Below are 20,281 nucleotides of genomic sequence, written 5' to 3' on the forward strand. Positions count from 1 at the left end.
GAGCGATATGACTGGAGCAGGAGCAAGGACCGGTGTTGAGCAGAGCGACTTAATGCGAATTATGGCGGAGGAGTGGACGGAACCAACAGCCTTGTGAGCGAGGAGCGGAAATTCTCACCGCTCCACTCCGCTCACATGCTCTGCTTTGTACCACATCAGTCTCAGTTATACATATATTGGTCATAGACGACACTGTATTTGTACTAAATGGTGTTATTTGTGTCCCCAGTCTCTTCCGGCTCTAAAGCTGGACGCACCTGAAAGAGGTTAGACACAGTCACTTCAGGTGCTGCCGCCTTTGTAAACTGTACCCCTTTCTTACATCTATGACCTACGTTCACCCAGCTCTCTCGACCTATCTGTTCTTCATTCTCCCCCCTCCCCGCTTGTGACGTACACACGGCCTCCCTAAAAGGCATATTACTCTCTCCTCTAACCCCGTGTTGTGTCGGATGAGAGCCAGTTGCTCCTCAAGGTCACGAACTTCGACCATGAGAGAGTCCACTAACTTACATCGCTCGCAGATGTACTCGGAGAGCCGCAAAGTGATATTCCAGAACATTGTAGTAATTTGTTTTGTGCACTGAAAAAAATAAGAACTTGTATAATGTAAAATGAATTGATTCCAATTTTTTTCTTAGTCTTTTTCAGCTTGCTTAAGGCATTTTTCATATTGTCTGTTACACACGTTTGGGGTGGGTTAGCATATCTTGCTGAAAACTCTGGGGCAGTGTGCGGTGGGTCAGGCCTCTGTGTCTGTGATCAGAAGGTTTCCGCTTTGAGTTTCAGCAGTACAGCCCTTGAGTAAGGCCCTTAACCCCCCCCCCCCCCCCTACCGCCAAGCCAAGCTTGCTCTCCCCCTCACCAAAATGGTAAGTGTTGCTTTTTCTGTGTGTGTGTACATACATTCATGCTCATTCAGCTCCCTATAATTTTTTTGTATAACAAACATTATATGATAATATTATAACTGTAACCATAAAAACATTTTGTTATTAATGTAGTCCGTATTAAAGCTGTTTAGGTATGTTAGGATGTTAACGTACACTTACATTCTACTTATGAATATTCTACGAATGCATTATAAAGGCATTATGAAGGTGCAGTTAATATAAAGCGTTACCAATTCTTCATTTGTATGAATGTAGTAGGACATCTGTAGAGATACTTGCTTTGGAATTTAAGTTTTAACACTTCTTCATATTTTCTTGCACGGTGGAAAACACTCTTTTTCAGCTGGTGGGTCCATTTTTACAGCTAGCATCCCACCCCAGGTCAGCAAGTAGCTGCGATTTGTTTTGTAAAATGTTTGGTTCAAAATTTTTTTACTTTAGGTTGTGACTTAATGACCAGGGAAAAATGTAAATCCTGAGGCTAAACCAATCGTGAACCACTGGACTAGAAAACCTTAAACTACTATTACCTCGCTGAGTTCAGTCATGTCTGTCTGAGCAATTGGTTTATTAAGAGTCAAATTTCAGTCATGCAAATAACCCTTGGACCACAGGGAATTCTCTCAGCAAGCACAGAGTTTAGGATGAAACCTCACTTAATAGAAGCACATACCAGAGACTAGGATGTAGATGAAACTGAACTTTTTACTCTGATAAGATAGATACCGCTACCTGACCTTCAAGGTTTCATCAAAGCAATACTCTGCTATAATGTCAATGAAAAAAACGTTTCCTGAGGCATCTCCTCTCTCAGTTAAAAGGCTGAATAGAAAGAGTTCAGATATTCTACCACATCTTAGCTTATTTTGATATACTATTGACATCAGCTCTTACTAGAAATAAAACTAATCAGATACTGAGAAAATTGAGCCTTGTGATTTATCCCATGACGTTTCTTGAGTTAAACCATAAGCACCCAATGGGGGTAGTCTGGATGATAAATAAAACACTTCATCCCGCTGACCTCCCAGGATAGACCGTAAGAACCCAACAGGGGCGGTGTTCTTGGTAAATAAAACACTTCATCTCACTGGCCTCCCAGGATGGATAGCAAAGAGCATTCCCTTGTATGGTCACCTCGCTGCTGATGAAGAAGTTCCTTTTAGTAGTCTTCTGTTTTCTGTGGCACGGGTTGGCTTGTGTAAGCACATAAGTGGTCACATTGAATTGTCACATGACTAAGGCCGGAACACTTGGTAAACTCTACTCTTAGTGCAATGTGTATTTCCATGGTGACTGTGGGTTGTACAGGACACAAGCATCAACAAAATGAATAACACTGAATGGAGCTTGGGACGGCACTGTATTTACATGGGTTTGCTCCAGGTTCTCGACCTTCAGAAATCCTTTTCCAGACTTTGTCTCAAACCACGTTGAGTTAATTCCTCACACCCCCCCCCCCATCAATGGACACAACACCCCATACTGAGTTGAAAAAAGGGACAAAATTTTGCAACATCTGCCAGGTACACAAGTGTTTATACAGTGTTTTATTGCATATGTAGAATGAGAAAAATATTCTTCTTCTTATTCAGTGGTTTGTAGGGCCTCCAGCAATAGCAAAGTATGGAAATGGGGGGGGGGGTCTGAATTCTTTCTGGAGGCCCTGTAATACAGTTATCTAAGATCAATTTTTTAACCAATTGGACGGCAGTGATGGTATTATTAGTTACTGCCTTGTTAATGCAAAAGGAACTGATGAAGTAACCAATGGAAAGCCACTTAAAGCAGCCTGTCACTGGTTATGCATGGAGATCTCACCCACCATTGGTTTTAATACAGGTTCATATTAAACACTGCAAATAACCAGCCTTGCGCAGTTATTTACTTAGGAAGGTTAAGGTTAGGAAGTTTTTCAGGTAATGTTCCAATTCTGAAAGGTAATTAAATGTGACCTTCACTTTATGTGACTTTTCCCACACTCCTGCTGCAAAAAAAAATATCATAATTACAAATAGTACATACAATATAATTAGCTGGCTTTTGTCCTATATAGTTTTTTTTTCTTTTTTTTCAGTTCTCTGAGTTTTTAATATTCCTTTTATAACCTACCACATAAACAAAACAAGATTATTGTATATTTTGTTGTATCTCCAGTAAACAGCAGGACTATCTTCTAAAACCATTATTTAGGCAAATTAATTATATAATGTTCCTGGTCTCATGAAACAGAGTACAGCAGCAGTGCTTCTCATAATTTATATATTTCTATTGATTGCATTAAAGGAAATGTCCTCTTTGATGTATTTCTGTCCCATATAATAAAATAATACCACCAGTTCTTCATTGGGCTTGCAATACAGATTGCGTTGTCAATATTCAAATTTATTAACTGGGGCCATGTTTATTATATATAATTACTAAGAATCTAAATTAAATTGGAATAATTTCAGAAGTAATGGGATTTTAATAGATTTAACTAGTCTTTTATTTTTTTCGTTATGTGTCCTGAATTGAGGGGGCTTAATACCTGCGGCTCAGAAGCCCCCCAGTCGAGATTATAGTCCTATGCAGTACATGCACATTGTTGTGTCGTTATGTGCTTATGGATGGATGAATTTTAGATGCTTGTTCATAGCTACTGTACAGCCTTTGCCTGACATCTTGCCAAAGAATAACAGAACATTATTTAAGTTTTTTCTGCCACGCATGATCATGTCCATTGCAGTAGAACCACTTTGATCCAGTTTAATCATACGGTAAAACTGATGGTAAACATGTGGGAAAACTCATACGTTTGCCATCAGTTTTACCACATGATTAAACTGCTGATCAAGGACATCATGTAACAAGTGTCCCTGATTATAGCCTTTAGTCAATGGAGTCAATGTTGATGGAGATTCATAGAACTGTGAGTCAATGCCTCAGATTCAGTCAGAAGAAGAGTAGAACTCACAACTTGCGTCCTCCAGTAGGTGGCACTATTGAGCAACTTTGCATATGGTTTGCAAAACAGTTGTGAAGCTGGGGATCTGGAGTTTTCCTTAAGGCTGAATCACAGAGGTACATTTTAATTCTGTAGTGATGTTAAGCTACTATCCTATTAAAAGTGTTTTTTTAATCCCTGTCAGTCAGTTTCCATTCACAACCACTGTTCCTGTCTGTCCATGTTTGACATGATGTCATAATTTTTGCCATTGAAACACAACATAATTTTGCAGTTTTTGTAACTGATGCACAAGGAATTCCAATTCTCATTCTTTAGACCTTTAGCCTGAGATAGCTAGCATTCAACCAATGTGTCACTTTGGACGAAGGTGTCTGCTAAACAAATAGAGTTGCTGTTATGTGCAAAAGTATTACATTTTCCGTCATTTTTCTATATGGTAGTATTGTTAACCAATGAATCATTTGAGTCTGTTACAGCTGATTCTAGTACACAATACTATCAATTTCTCTCCTTCTAGGCATAGGAAATAGTAATGTCTTCACAAAGATATACCAAGTGACAACAACAGCTTCAGGAAAGACAAGTGAAAAGCTTCAAGTATAGTTGCTGTGTTAAATAATTATGGAAAGGAGAATGGAACAATTACTCCATGGTGCAATCTAATAAAATGGTTTAATATGGTCACGTGACACACACATTTGACACAAGATCCACACACTCATTATCCTATCAATGAGTTGAGTAAAAAGGAAATTCATTACTATATTTATAAACAAATACTTAAGAATAATACTGAGTAAGTGGAGAGGGGATTAGAGATGATAATTAAAAGGTGGGGAGATTTGGGGCTTTCCTCGTGTTTCAGGCAATGGTTCAGAAGCCCAGCATGAATAATCGGCATGCATTTCTGTGAACACTGCAGACCGAAAGGGACAGCGTCCCCGCAAATAAAGCTCACCTGCACTGTCAACGTTACGGTCTGCTGCGCTCTAGTAGCTGATACAGCTGGTGGTTTTTCTGGTTTCACTGTTTGTTACATCACTCCAGCCATTCTATTGAGGTATCATTCCAGCTGGAGAAACAGCCCCTTACTTGCATGCAGAAGGAAGTGTTTTATAAATTAGCTTAACTATGTCCCATGCCTCTAAATTACACTCTCATACTCATACCAATAAATGGATCTTTGATATAAGTATATATCCAAAACATTATGACCACCCCCACATGAAGTAAATAATGTTGAGTATCTTGTAAACATTGTTTGTGTCAAGGTCTGGGACATTTTAGACAGTAAGCTAATATTTGGTACTTGTAGTCAACATGTTGAATGCAGAAGAAGTGGGCAAACATGAAGATCTGAGTGACTTTGACAAGGGCCAAACCGTTATGGCCAGGAGATTGTGTGAGATCATCTCTGAAACGGCCAGGTTTAGGGGTGCTCGCGGTCAGCCATGGTGAGCACCTACTGAGAGTGGTTCACCGAGGGAACAACCAGCAAAGGATGTTGGGCAGCCAGGACTCGTCGACGGGGGATGTGAAAGAAAGTTATTCCATCTGGTATGAACCAACAAAAGGGCTATTGCAGCACAGATGGCAGATAACTTTGAAGATGATCATGGGAGTGATGTGTCACGACACAGGGCATCGAACCCTGGTCCGAATGCTGAATCAAATAGGTGCATGTCACTAATCAACTGGATACAAAACAGTTACTAAATATTTTGCAAAGCAGGCAAAAACAAATTAACAATGTTTCATGAAAAAGAACACAGCCATTTTTAAGATTAAAGTTAATTTAAATATAACCTTTAAAAACCCAAGTTTTCGAATGCCCTAGAGATTTATCTTATCATTTCTGCTTATCCATCTCTCTTTGCTCTCTTTGTATCAGGTGTGATTGTCATGTTTTTCATAGCAGCTGGATTCCAGTTCCTTTTTGTTCCACGTTATAAAGGCTAAGCTCATATTAGCATAACGCAATCCATGCCAAACCACTGATGACAGGGAAGCCAGACCAGGGACAGGTGGTGACGGAGATGCCAGTGATACAGCCAGACAGCCTGCACACCAGGGTGCTCCAGCAGGGACTTGGCTCTTTGAACAGCCCCCCTACACACATCTCTCCGCTCCCATCACTTATCTAAGGCCTTCAAGAGTGCTCTTTATAGCCCAAAACCACTGCATATAAAGTGGCATAAGAATATTGAGTTACTTGTTTCAAACGCTGCTTATAATTCTGGATTTATGGACATGAGATAAAGTAATTAGTATTGATCTGTTGACTTTTGTTTGCATTGTTGTATTGCAGTTTAATATGAAGATACACGGTTATGCAGAAGTAGATAGTTCAGATCCAAAAAGTAAAACTCCAGAACAAAATTTAGTTTCAACCAACCAGCTGAGCACAAAAAGTCACAGGTACAGAGAATGCAACTGATTGGTTGAAGCAAAATCTTGGTTCGGATTTTTACTTTTTGGACCTGAACTATCCACTGCTGTTAATATGCAACTTCCTTCATAACCCAATACTGGATAAATGGATACAAATCCCAATAATTCGTTTCTTGCTTGATTTTGGCTCCCCCAAGTGGCAAGATGTGTATCATAAGAGCCTCACAATGATTTAGAACAGGGTTCTCAAACTGCAGTCCTGGCCCCACTTGTTCAAAAGTAATCCAGTGGGATTTCAGAAAACGGATTGGATTGAATCTTGAAAACAGGTTGTTCAAAGGGAAAAGAGGGATTCTGAAATCAGATCAGATCACCCAATCCAGTCTCGTGTTTAATCTGGATCAAACCTTCACTTTGTGTTGTTCAAAAGTTTGTGCTTGAATTGGGATACAATTGATCCAAAAAATAAGGATTTTATTTATATTTTGTACAATTGTTGAACTAGGACAGTGGCAGTGAAAATTAAGTAGGAAATAAGACATGAAGCCTTTCGGTATTGTCAAGGGAAAGAAATCCCTGTGAGATATGTGTACTCAAACAAAATCTCAAAGCTCAAAACAAAAAGCTCTACTGTCCATTGTATTTTAATGAAAATGACAATAATTACTATTACTCAATTCAACAGTCAGAAGTAATATCTTACAATTGCATCCCTGACCACAAGTCCAGTCTGTCCCTCATTTTGAGAGAGCATTGGAGGTTGCTGTGGTTTATTGTGGTGTTTTATGTTTGTTCAAATTAAAACACATAATGACTTTTTTGGCCACTGGTATTTTAGGTCTACCTGTTGTTCTTGACATAGCCAGTAGGCTACACTGTTGGTTTCATTTAATGCACTAGTAAACCGAATTTGGTAATCCTGAAAATTCTGTATTTGGATAACAGTGCTTCAATCCAGTGTTGCTTTGAAAAACCTACATAGAAGTAAAATGGATTACCAAATCCTGGATAGCAAAACATGGGATTTCAAAATCCAGATTACTTTGATCTGGATTAAATTGTTTGAACAACTGGGCCCTGGAGGGCTGGAGCTCTGTCTATCTTAGTTTTTTCCCTGTTCCAACAGAAGTGAGTCAACTCAAGAGCTGTGTGGTAAATAGGTAAGTAGTTGAATCAGGTGTTTTTAATGAGGGTACACCAAAAACTGTGCAGGGCTCCAGCCCTCCAGGGCTGGAATTTGAGACCCCTGATTTAGAACATGGGTTCCCACGCTTGTCATCCCATCTTTTCAGAGACTTGGGACCCCAATTGATTTAGACGAGCGAATAGCTTTAGTCTTAGAGAAATTGTACCATGGCTTCCAACTGCAATATTGGGCCTATTGATTTCTTTATTTTTGTGTAAATGTGTAAATTATATCAGCCTAAATAAATCCTGTATAAACTGATGCTCTGCAATTAATTTATGCTTAACTTTCACTTTTAGTTGTTGAGCTGACACTGGAAAGTAACATTGATATAGAGTCGCAGAGGGTACATTGATATAGAGTCGCAGGTACTCAGTTTTAAGTTATTTGAGCCGTGACATTGTCATGCTGTTCTTTAATTTCCCAAATGAGGAATTGATTCCCATTGATCAATATGCTTTTGTTAATTGGCCCATTTTTTCAGGGTGATTTGGCAATTATTTACATTGTGAATGTGAGTGAACAGCGTGCAGACAGTAAACAAACATCTATTTATATCACGATGAGCTGTTAATTGCTGACAGTTTAACCAAAACAAGGAAACCTAACAGAACAGAAAAAATAGACCTAGACTGTATCAGGTGTTATCTATGCTCTTTCAAAGTACAGCTGCGGAAAAAATTAAGAGACCACAACACAATTTTTTGTTTCACTTAATTCTCAGTTTATGGGCATGTGTCTGTGTGTGCAGACTGATCTTCTTTTTCTCATTAATGAAGGGCTTCTTCCTTGGAAATTGCATCATCTGTGATGTAAAAGTCTTCAATATGTTATACAATTTCCTGTATGCTTGATTACAGTGATTCAGGCTGTATCGGTGACAGTAAATGAAAGTGAATCGAGTGCCCGAAATGAAAACACAAACTCTACTTATAGTATCAAAAAGATGTTTTATTTCATATCAACATTAAAGCTCCAAGTACAGGTGTCTGCATCAGTTTGACAATTACAAACAAGTTTGTGCACAGTTTAACAAAGTACAACCAAACAAATGTGCTGTAACGTAGCTAAGCAGCTTGGCAGATAAGCAGAGCACAGCACTGTGACTCAGCAGAGAGATGGTGAGAGACGGCAACATGAACATAATGTTGATGCAGTAAGTGAGATAGACACACACATGCCTACTTATTTTAACCAGCGTAGCTACGGCTCTGAATTTAAGCAACCTTTAAGTTGCTTTTGGAGATCATAGGTCAGGCGCTTCAGACATCTGGCCCACAAGAGCTGAAGTCAAATCAGCATTTGAATCTAGATATACGTTAAACCCGGAATTTATTTCTTAAATAGGGTAAGCAAAAAACATTACATTGCATCAGCTAGCCACATCAGTGACTCAACACAACTATTAATCAGTTTGCTTTGCAGTCAATGAGATACATTATTTACGTGATTTTTTATTATATAACTGTCAATAGTGCAAGTTTACACAGATTACCATCTAAAAACCTTCGGTAGGAAAAAAAAAAACCTCCATACAATCAACACAACCACGAGCTGGATTTTCCCAGGGCTGGAGAGTTCGGCTGTAGTTTAGATTTTTTCCCCTCAATTCAATAATGTACACAAAACTTGTACACACACCTTGTGTGTAAACAATGGTTTTCAATGTTGTAACAACTCGATTCACTGATTATCCTGAAAAAATATACAGATTTTTAATCCATTTCATACAAATAAAGCCCTTGAATTTCACATAGATTTTCTTGGTTCAGGATCAATAAAAAATGCATACATTCTTGTCCAAGTATGAAACACACAAATCTAAATCTACATTACATAAGATATCATGTAAATTTCTTCACAGGCATCCAAACTATTTCTTTTTACAATTTGACAATTTAAATCGACTGTACCAATGTATCAGACACAATGTTTTAAACAGATTTATCATTGCCTATGCTCACATTCAGTATTACTTTTGATGACATCATCAATTATATAACAAAAATGTGTACAATGCCTGGATGAAGTTCCTCTAAATCCCTCTAAATTACACAACTAACTTATCTGGGGGTGCCGATTTATTTTGTTCACAATGCTGGATATCTATTAAATAAGAATGACTTGGTATTAACAAACCAAGTTGGTGGTTGTTAAAAGATCAGAAGCAATGCTATTTCATTTATGCTTGTCAAATGTAACACCAAAATCTTCAAAATGTATATACTGTATATAATGTATATACTCACCAAAATATGTACCAAAAACCATGCTTATTCATTCATTTGTTTCCATTACCTTTTACTTACTACCACAGTTTATGATGATGCTGTGATATACCTCCCCGAGTACTGGAATTTACACTGTAACACAGCGACTAACACCTAAGACATTATTTTGTTTCTAAAAATTGTATGGGGAAAAGTGAAATATCCATCCACAGATCAGTTCAATGAAAAAATAGTATAATTCCACGAAACATATAGTGCTGTGCAAAAGCCTCAAGCAGGCAAAGAAAATAATCTGTATGTTGGTGTAGAACCATGATGTCTCTCCTAAAATCACCAGAGCCCTTACAACAACCATCCTATACACCAATATATTTTTTGACTCAAGCACTAGAACACATTGTTTGGCTAATCCTGTTATCAACATATTATTAGTTGAATGATGAATTTATTGAGCTGATGGTTAAAATGAATTAATATATGGAATGGCTACGGTGCTCCAGAGGAGAGGTTTGGGAACTGAAGTGGCGTTCATCTAGCTGTCCAACACGATATCAGTAATGTTTCGGAGAAAAGAAGAATTGTCCATTTTTTATTGTGTTACTGTTCATTTGCATATATTCTCTTGTTAAATAGTATTGTTTGAGCAAGTGTACACTTGCTACACAGAAAAATGGCTTTAACATTTTCTTTGACTACCTAAGACTTTCAGACAGCACTGTATATGCAATGGTAAATGAAACCATTCATCGACACACTTGTTTATCATACATTCTGCCAGTCTGCAGTTCAATTGCAGAGGGTTCAACTAATGTCTGTACACAGGCACAAAGGAGTATGAAATTTTGGTTTGCTTTAAATGAGTAAAATAGTGAAAATAAACTATGGAAATATGTTAAATCAATTAAAGATGACATCTGTTCAATTTGTTAAAGAATTTTTACAAGTATTCCTTTGTGCCAAAATGGATTTTTAAGATTAGAACAATTGATGTGTGCAGTTTAAGAAGAAAAGGATACATTTTAAATATTTAAAATAAAATGTAAGCAAGCAGGTCGTGTACCAACGACACAGGTTAGATTTGCCATGGCAAACGATCAAAGGCCCACACTTTAATGAAGCCCAGATGGCCCTAATTGGGCTAATTGTCTTTTTAGGGTTTTATAGTGACAGCCAGGCAAATTCAGGAGGGTAATTCTGTACTGTGCTCCCTCCAGGATGTGTTTTTGGTTGTTTTTTAAGTTGTAAAGGATTTTTGGTTAGTTTTTCCAGTGTTTTTAGTCAGTTAATGAGTCAACCTTATTTAGTTTCAACCCCCCCACCTCCACCCTGCTACATTGTACCTCTGTCCCACATTTGAAGTAGACCTCTGACACATTAGCAGCCAGTCTTTTAGTCATAAATGCAGAGCTTCTGTACAAACAATTGCCTTGTGTCAAACAGTGAAATTCAAACTTTCTTTGACAAGGCCTCCCTAGGGCTGATATACAATCTAAAATTGAATTATTTTAATTTGCTGTTGTTTAGTGGCGTATAATGTGTTCACGTTTTTAATACTTCCAAAGGCTGCAATCTCTGAAACAGGTCTGCCCCTACCTCAAACCCCCACACAGTTTTGTTCCCTCACCTACACCCCACAGTTTGAATGCCTCTGCTCTAGAACTTTCTAGAACATTCTTGAAAATTTCTCTCAAGGACTTCATTTTTGAAATTCTCCCCCTATTGCCTGCTATGACTCCATACAAAGGAAAATTTGAACTATTCCTGTAGGGGGCAAAATCCCTTCATTGGTAGGACAGACACTTACGGGGTTTTTCCACTGCCACCAAGAACCGAGCCGTACTGCGAACTGATGGTTTTTCTTTGTAGGTTATCCAAGCCGTACCTGTGCCGTAAATGTGACCAAACTGACCTGGTTGTGTCACCACCATCTGATTGGTCAAAATGCAAAATTATTGGTATTGTGTCGATATCCATAGATTATCTAAAGGAAAAACGTCATATTCTATATATTATTCATTATTAGTAGCATCGCACATTGCCAAGTATTAATGCATTCCCGATAACCAGGAACTTGAAAATCTTCCACAACCTACTTATAAAGTACTACCAAACCGCTCAAAGGAATGGATTTGTAATGCAAATTTACGCAAACAAATGCTAATTATGTTAGCATTTGATGCTAACCTAACATGGCAATTCTAAAAAAAAAAAGATGAGGATTCTCACAGACTTGCTAGCAGAAATTAGCACATAGTAAATCATGACGTATACTGTATGAACAATAAAGCATCTATTCGGTTTTACATTGCCATAGCTCTCCAAACCTGCCAATGCCTATACCAGATTGATTCATCTGCAATGGAAATCCACAGTGAGCTGGAACTGTGCTGTAACTAGTCTCTCTCCACTGTATGACTTGGGTCCGGCTCGGTTTCTATATGGCAATGGAAAAGCACCACCACACACACAGTGAATATATACAGTGGCACACTACTTAAACTTTTAGATTTATATTAACCTTAAAAGGAGCTTTAAACAAGACTAATAAATAAGATAAAATCATGTGTATTTTCTAATGTATCCCTAAATGCCCAGAAAACCACATAAAATCTTTAAGTTGAATTTACTCTTTTCTAATACATACATACAGAATGGGCTTCTTCTTCTTCTTGACATAATTTGGCAGTTAAAAATATAGAAATATAAAAAAATGTTGCGATGTTGCGATACCGCTTCCTGCCCGAGGCATGTGTCCAGCTTGGTGTGACTGCGATCGCAGCGTTCTGCATCAGACTCCGCAGTCCACCACCCTATCGAGGAGTCCCCTTGACAGGGTGAGATAGGTGGAAAGGGCCCCCACCGCTATGTGGAAGATCAGCTGCCAGACATTCCTCAGGCCGTACAGATATATGTTGCATAGAATGATTAGCGTCAGCAGGGAAAATGTCTTCGGCTTCTTCAGTGATGTGTGGAATAAGTAAAGGTAGCACTGGGAGTATAGGGAAGACAGTCACTCTCTTTAGGCTTTCCTGACTTTGATTCTACTTAAGAATTTTTGGTTCGATTAACCTCAATGAGTTGAAAAAATGTTAAGGAGAAAATCTGTATAGATTACTGTGACATATTTTTATAAAAATATATTTCTGAAAATCATTGTTTTTTAGTTTTTTTTTTTTGTAAATGGTATTAACCTAAAAGATCTGACTTAAGACTAATTAAAATTGCACATTTACGCTGACAGTGATTTGACTGAAAATGCATTACTGTGCAGCATGGAAGTGGGAAACGTCTTTTTACCTGGCAAAGACAGCAGGTGAACGCCATGAGAAATGCTACAACATTCCAGATTCCTTCATAATCGTCCTGTTGGAAATTATGATAAGACCCATAAGTTCTGGAATTACTTTAAAATTAATTTGTCTCAGCGTGAAAAACTCAAAACTGGTTTCATATGGCATTTTCATATCAAAACTAGGGCTGCATGATGTCACACTGATATAATCCTGATTATATGGCGCAGGTTAGTAATGCCCATAAAATATTAATGAAAGACATACCGTGACACCAAAAACTTAGTAATGTATATAAATTCCTTATGTTTATTAAATGTGGGCAGCAGAGCATGTGACATACTACTGTTTTGGTAAATCATGGAAGCGATAAGCACTGAAGTGGTGGTGAAGAATGGGACAGTTCAGCAGCCTTTTCATAGTGGAGATATTGTGGATAAACAAGGTAAACATGTCAGTGGCATTATGGTATGTTTTGCCGTTAAAAGTCTGACACATTTATTAAACATAATAATATGCCGAATTCATACAGATGAATTTTTGGGCATCACAATATGCCTCACATTAATATTTTTGGCACACTACTAATCTACTTACCAAATTGTGGGCGTAAGTAAACATCCGTATAGCACAGAAAAGCCAGCATCCGGACAAATGTTAATGTCTGTCATCTGAAGCCCTGTTGATTATTACACATGCTCCATATAATCACGGTGTGATATCGTGTAGCTATAATCAAAACTTCCCATATCCTAATCTAAACCTGGGTTTTGCCTATGTTGACACATTGAAATCCTTCTATATAAGTCAGAGAGTATGTTCCCCCCACATAAACAGGACTTATCAATGCTGATGACTTTCCCCTTCTTGCATTGTTCTTCTGATATCTGAATGCCTGCCCCGCCTAGCCTGTATGAACTTACCTGGAAGGTGTACTCCATGAGGTGAACGCCCCGAATGAGGTTCAGGGATGCACACATGATATTGAGAACCAAGGAGAGGATCCCGGGTGCCGTCACAGGTTCCAGTCTGGGACTCAGGCCTTTGGGAACCGGCAGAGAGAGAAGAGAGGCATGAGTGAGTTAACTTGAACGTTCCATTGGGGAGGGTGACTGGGATGGTTTTATTTGTTTTTTAGTTGGGTTCGGCCCTGGGCACAGAATTAATTGGAGTTCAATCATGGTAAAAAGAGTTTTGAAATGCACTCAAAATGTGTTATGGAAAAGTGCACCATTAAAGATCATTTTACATTTTTTCCCAAAAAAATTATATTGTGATCTTTACAACACACAATCGCAATCCACGATCTTAATTTTGATCTTTATTCCCAGTTTTGAAATGTACTGTCAAGAATACCCATAATCAAACAAGCCTATGGACATACACTGTATTCATAAGCACCATATAAAACAGAATATTGCATTAAATGCACTGTTTTCAAAAGGGTAATTAAATCCTGAAGTAAACTTTATTTTAAATATTAAAAAGCTGCTGGATGATACCTTTTAAGGTGAATAGATTTGTCGTTAACGTTGTTAGCAACTATGCTTTTGGTAAACATACACCTGATGCCATTAATATTTCTTTTCACATCAGGTTCGTTTTGCAAACTGTACGTGAGAGTTCTCCAGCAGCCCAGAATGGGATATTCAGCCAGATACTCCGATTTTCAATTGTTTGCGTTCTGTATAGCACCTGCACTTGTATCTGAGTGCTTGTTTATGGGTCTCGTTAGGTGCCCCAGTCACAGTGGGGTGACTGTATATGTCCCTTCAGTCCAGAGTGATACTTAGATCATAGTATTTATCCAACGACTGGAGTGAACACTTACAATGACAAGCAAAGAAAATTGATTATTTTATTTTTTTTATCAGGAGAATCACCAACACCAGTTCTTGGTAAACAGGAAAGAGACCCATGTAGTTTGCTGTAAATGTACACAAAATAGTTTGCCATAAAATGCAGGATGAATGGAATGGGCAGTGCCAGAAAATATCATGCTGTGCAGACTTGCGAGGTACGAATTGGGCAGGTGATACGGATCAAGTAGTTACACTTTGGATATGTGCTACATTCACAAACCAACAAAATGACTTCCTACTAGATGACTGTACTGATTGGCCAAGTTATATCACGTGTCTCTATTACAGGGTCTCTTTCATGTGTGACTTATCTGAAAAACAATTTAATTTGAGTCATCAGCATGGCAGGTGAGGAAGTGTAGTATGGATCAGATAGTGACATAGGTTATTACTGGCCATCAAAATTTTCTCTGAAGCTTGGAAGTGTTAGTAGGGGGATGTAAAAGACAATCTCAACAATTCACATGAAAAGTAGATTGTGGACATCTTCAGGATCGATCATAATATAAAATCATCAGATCAACCACACCTATTTTACTTCACTTTAAAATCAGCATTGCTACCTAACCAACTTGTGGACCAAGACTCCTTGAGCAGACCGTATCAGCGATGGTGCCTGTCAATATGGGCACCCAATGCCTCTGTGCTTAGAATGCTGTCCGATGCTAACATGCTAATGGAGAGCCTATCTCACCACATCCTGGCACCGGGTCCACATGGCCATTAGCTTCCCCATTGCTCTGCATCATCTCCTCAAAACTGAGGAGCCTGGGCGGTCTGGCCTTCAGCTCCTCCTGCACCTTGGCCAGGCGGGTGCCATTGCGGGGGCCTCCAGCCTGGCTGTACTGCTGCTTCACTTTCTGGATGACGCTGTCTGTCGCCACATCACCAACAGCATAGAAACAGACAAAAGCGCTGTTAATTGAACCTATGCGTGTGTAATACAACACCAGCCATTGAGGTGAATATCCTTAAGTCATTTAAAATTCCATCTAAAATATCAGAAAACATAAAGCTCTAGTCAATTTTCTTGCACACTAAAAAAATGCACACTAAACAGTAATCAGACAAACTGCTCATTTACTTATTTTTCAGATGCTTTTGTCCAAAGAGATATACAGTTGAGGGCCCAATGGTGAATCACTCCACCACGGCATTTGAATCAGCAACCTTCTGATCACAAGTACAGATTCGTAACCTGCAGAGCAACACCACCCATTTTACAGGATTCATTCACTGATTCTTGTATATATATATTTTGCTAGTTCATAAATGTGTTATTTTATAATAAATAATTTTTTCCCATTAAAGGTGCCATAAAATGAAAATCTGGCTTTACTTTGGCATAGATGAAAAAAGTAAAGTTTGGTAGATGGGAATGATATATTAATATGTAACAACATTACAAAGTCTATGATACTGACATTGACAAGAGGCTTCTTTACTTCCCGTAGCCTACTTTTGGTTAGCTAAATAAATGCACTAAAAAAAAGATAGATAAATCTTTGTTGTCATTGTCATTTGACAACGAAATTGAAAAATGAAAGCAGAACTCCAAATCCATCACAAACAACGCACTCACAGGCTGCTCAGCTTCCTGTTTGGTGTCCTTGATGAAACTTGCATGACAAAGCTAGCATCGTAAAATCATTTGTTGCATGAGATGATAAATAATTTCAGTAATTTCAGCAAAATTATGATTATGCTAATGTTGTGCCTAGGCTGAAGTGCAACAAATTGTTCCAGGAAACATTAAATGAGTAAACTTACCACTCAGAAGTGTATATTTTTAACCTCCGAGCAACTGGCTACTCCTCAACATCCGAATCCTTCACTGATATAAGCCACACATACACAGTTGGATGCCTAAATGCTCCATGTTTCACCTCACCTGTAGTGATCTATGTTGGTTCTGTGTGAGCCATCGCAGGGCCTCAGTGTAAACCAGCCAATCAGAGCACAGTTTATGAATATATTAATAAGCCCACCAAATAAAGGAAAACAACCTGTTTCATTATAGGGCCAAATTATAAGGTTGTAAATAGGCCTGTAAAACCACTTCTGGACAAGTTCACACACCTTCTGCATAGACACTAGAGAACAATTTCAAATGAATTACAAATTCATTATATGGCACCTTTAATACAGTTGAACGTAAACTGGAGACCCATTGAATGATAAATGCCTTACAAAATCGCAGTAAACCTGCGGTTTTAAAGTTACCAAATCACAGACCCTGCAGCTGATTAGCCGGACTGCCTTTTCCCTAAGATAAGTCCAGGTCAGCGAGGGCCCGTACACCACGCCCCAAATGTCCTTTCCAGCATCCTTACCAAATTCCAAGAATGGATACGGTCTGTTTGCCAGCGCAACCGTGGCACTGTCAAAGCAAGCTGTGAACTCCCATCGGAGGTCTTCCAGGAAGCAGAAGGCCGTGGCGATGGGGAGCCTGTTGGAGCAAACGGCCATGTAGGAGACTCCTTCTGTTGAGATGAAGCTTTAGAGAGGATACACATTGTCAACAAACAAGCGGAGGGAATCCACACATTATTATTGCTATACTCTCTATTCACTTTAATGCATGTTTGTGATTTTTTTTTCCTTTCATTTTTTAAAAGCAAAAATAAGCACTGTGATTCTGTACTGCAAAATAGAGAATATATTTCCCCTGTGAGGAAAATGGCCTTTCATCTTGCTCAGTATGAGAAACACAGATATTCAGGTTAAAGCAGTGCCACTCACAGACTTTTTGAGGAGCACATACTCGACTGCACACCTTGGGGGGGGGGGGGGGGGTTCAACCTAGTAAGCTTAGTGTGAGCGTCATCGATTAGTAATATTTGCCGACTGGAGGGGGTTCCTCATCAATAAATTTTGCCTACCCTGGGGGGATGAAGGGGCCTGACATGATCGTCACTGATTGACTCTCAGGCCCCCCCCATTCTGCATGTGCCTGGGCGGCAGCAAATAGCAAACAGCAATTTTGGGGGTCAGAGTGCAGGATCAGCCAGCACCCCTGGAGCAATTGGGAATTAAGAACCCTGTTCAAGGGCCCAATAGTGACATGAGTTTGTCGGCCCTGGAATTCAAATCTGTGACCTGACGGTCACGAAGTCCTAACCCGCTGAGCACAGAAGTAGTGCTGGATGGATGGATGGATACACAGCAGTAATCTTTGATGCCTGAATTTACATGCGTATAGCTTTAAGAGGTTCTGGTTCTCTCGACTGCCTGACTGCACCAGGATTATGAGCCTGAGTGGCAGTAACTGTAAACTGCATCTGCTCACTATATGTTGAGATCATGGCCCTTGATTGTTCCTCTCTCCGGGCAAAGTGGCAGGGACTTGGACAGCGTTCTCAGCTGGTGCTTGCGCTCCTGCAGCTCGTGGTTGTGCTCGAAGTCCGTGGAAGCCGAGAGAGGGAGTCCATCCCTGGCCCGAGCCACAAAGGCAAACAGGATCAGTGACATGCTCCGCAGAGAGCCTCGGTGAAATGCAGCCTGCAGGGGGAGCAAGCAGATACCCTTTATTTCCAAACTCTGAACATGGCTTTATCCTTCAGGAAGAGTATGGGCAGCTTCAAAGGCGACTGTGACTGCCCTTTTTATTTTTACATTTTAAATGTATTAGCAAGGCAAACAAATATTTTGTTCACTTTGTACTCTATACTTAATTTAACTAGTTCTGTCATTGTATTCCACGACACAACAGGTTGTCAGGCTTCAGATAGCATTTCTTGCTTTCTTTAGCACCAAGCTACCTGCAACCCTCAAAGCAAAGCAGAGGATTAGTAACCCATTGCCCAAACCATTTTTGTTACCTATAATTGCGTATAAATTAACGTACCATTTTTAAAGCCAGTATACTGTATGAGCTGATAAACCACATATTCAATGCATACACTCAGGGCAGTTCTATTCCTGGGCATGTCCTATAAGTACAAGGGCGTAATAGTAGGGAATATAATACTTTTAATTTTTTTAACACTTAATACTAATACGGAACTGCTGACTGCTAATTCTGTATGACAACACCTGTAGAAAATCCTCACAAGCAGATTACAGGATCGGGGAAAAGGCTGTTGCTCTACGGCACGGACGGTTCGCGTATTTACGTCCCCTGATACGGAACACGCTTTTATTTTTACGTGAGAATCCCGTAAAGTACAAACTGTGGGGGAAATCTGTATCCCTGCCGATGGAACGATTAACACCATGATACAGCCCAACACTAATGACATGTATGCGGCTAACCGAGACAAGCTAAATGAACTCGCTCTCTTCAAGCGCAGGGCACTTATAAGTGCATTTACAGTGCATATAATAAGTCATGTTCAGCTAGAAAATTAGCCGTGCCTGGGAGAACGCCAAAAATTAATATATGTTTTGGGTTTACTTGAACAACAAGACAAGTAGCTCCTTTAATTAGCGGTGAAAGATAGTCTCTTGTTTGTACCAATTCATTGTTCCTTACCTCATCGTCGCCGGGTTTATTATTTATTTTAAATAACTGATATGTACAAACGCACTGATTTGAAAATGGTTGATAACGGGGTTGCTTCGGACGGCTGCCACGTCGTGATAATTGAAGTAACGTCAATGTTTTTGTAGCGCCACACTTTGACAGCTCGCCTCAGTTCTGACAGACAGCGCTGAGAATTATGGGAAAGTGCATTTGGTTGATGACGTAATCGCATTCGTAGTGGCTGTGCTGTAGTGTTAGTGAAATTCTAAAACCGTTTTAATGTTGGCGTTTTACCTGAATTGCCATCTTGAAACTGTAATTTAGCTTCTTTCTTTTTTTTTTTTTTTAAATAATAATTAAAATGTTACTTAAACGGTACTCGAAAGTGCGGCTCCAACCGGACGTTTGCGGGTCCAAACTCCAAGCGGAGCTGAGAGGTAACATTCTTGAGCAAGACAGTTAACCCGAATTTCCCCAGTAAAATGTATAGCAGTATATATTGATAAAATGTGTAAGTTGCTTTGTTTAAAAGGGTCTGCAAAACAACTAAACGCAAATGCAAATTTGTCTGTGGTTAGATACATATTCTGCAGACATTATGAATGTAAATGAAAAAATCTATTTCTACATTATATTTATGTTACGCCCTTATTCAGGGTGAAATGGCAAAAACATCGATCACAAGTGCGGTGCATTTCTGTGGTTACTCAACTTAAGAGGCGATTCTAGGGACATGGGACCCTTCCCTATAGTATGGCAAAATTTATTACCTTTATTTTACTGTTAAGTGTAAATTTATAATATAAACAAAGAGAATTTAAAAATCACAATACCTTTATTTTTACTTTTGAGAAAAACAGAAAACATAAATAAAGCAGATTTGTCGTTGCAATGTAATATGTAATCGACCGCCCTCGGGACCCACTCCCAGCTCAGGGGCCCAGTCATTGCCTGCTCTGTCAGTCCTGTCATTGAGACTCTGCTCAGCATATTAGTAATTAGTTGTTTTGTTG

The 20,281-nt window shown here is 39.1% G+C and overlaps 1 protein-coding gene across 2 annotated transcripts; it reads right to left on the minus strand.

Annotated features, from left to right (window-relative positions):
• Nucleotides 1-8,350: 8,350 nt before the first annotated feature.
• On the minus strand, nucleotides 8,351-19,445 carry sec22c (SEC22 homolog C, vesicle trafficking protein). Of its 2 annotated transcripts, XR_002836751.2 has the most exons (8): nucleotides 19,278-19,445; nucleotides 18,093-18,304; nucleotides 17,137-17,300; nucleotides 15,498-15,677; nucleotides 13,865-13,983; nucleotides 12,949-13,014; nucleotides 12,382-12,640; nucleotides 8,351-12,085 (listed from the first exon to the last, which is right to left on the minus strand). XR_002836751.2 is itself a non-coding variant. In XM_023800252.2 (7 exons), exons 2-7 carry the CDS (start codon nucleotides 18,272-18,274, stop codon nucleotides 12,440-12,442), a joined length of 912 nt encoding a protein of 303 aa, XP_023656020.1. In that variant the 5' UTR covers nucleotides 18,275-18,304; nucleotides 19,278-19,445; the 3' UTR covers nucleotides 8,351-12,439. The 2 variants fall into 2 exon arrangements, 1 of the variants encoding a protein (XP_023656020.1); XM_023800252.2 differs by having other exon boundaries at nucleotides 8,351-12,640.
• Nucleotides 19,446-20,281: the final 836 nt, after the last annotated feature.

The sequence above is a fragment of the Paramormyrops kingsleyae genome, chromosome 1 (assembly GCF_048594095.1).
Source record: "Paramormyrops kingsleyae isolate MSU_618 chromosome 1, PKINGS_0.4, whole genome shotgun sequence".
Lineage (NCBI taxonomy): Eukaryota > Metazoa > Chordata > Actinopteri > Osteoglossiformes > Mormyridae > Paramormyrops > Paramormyrops kingsleyae.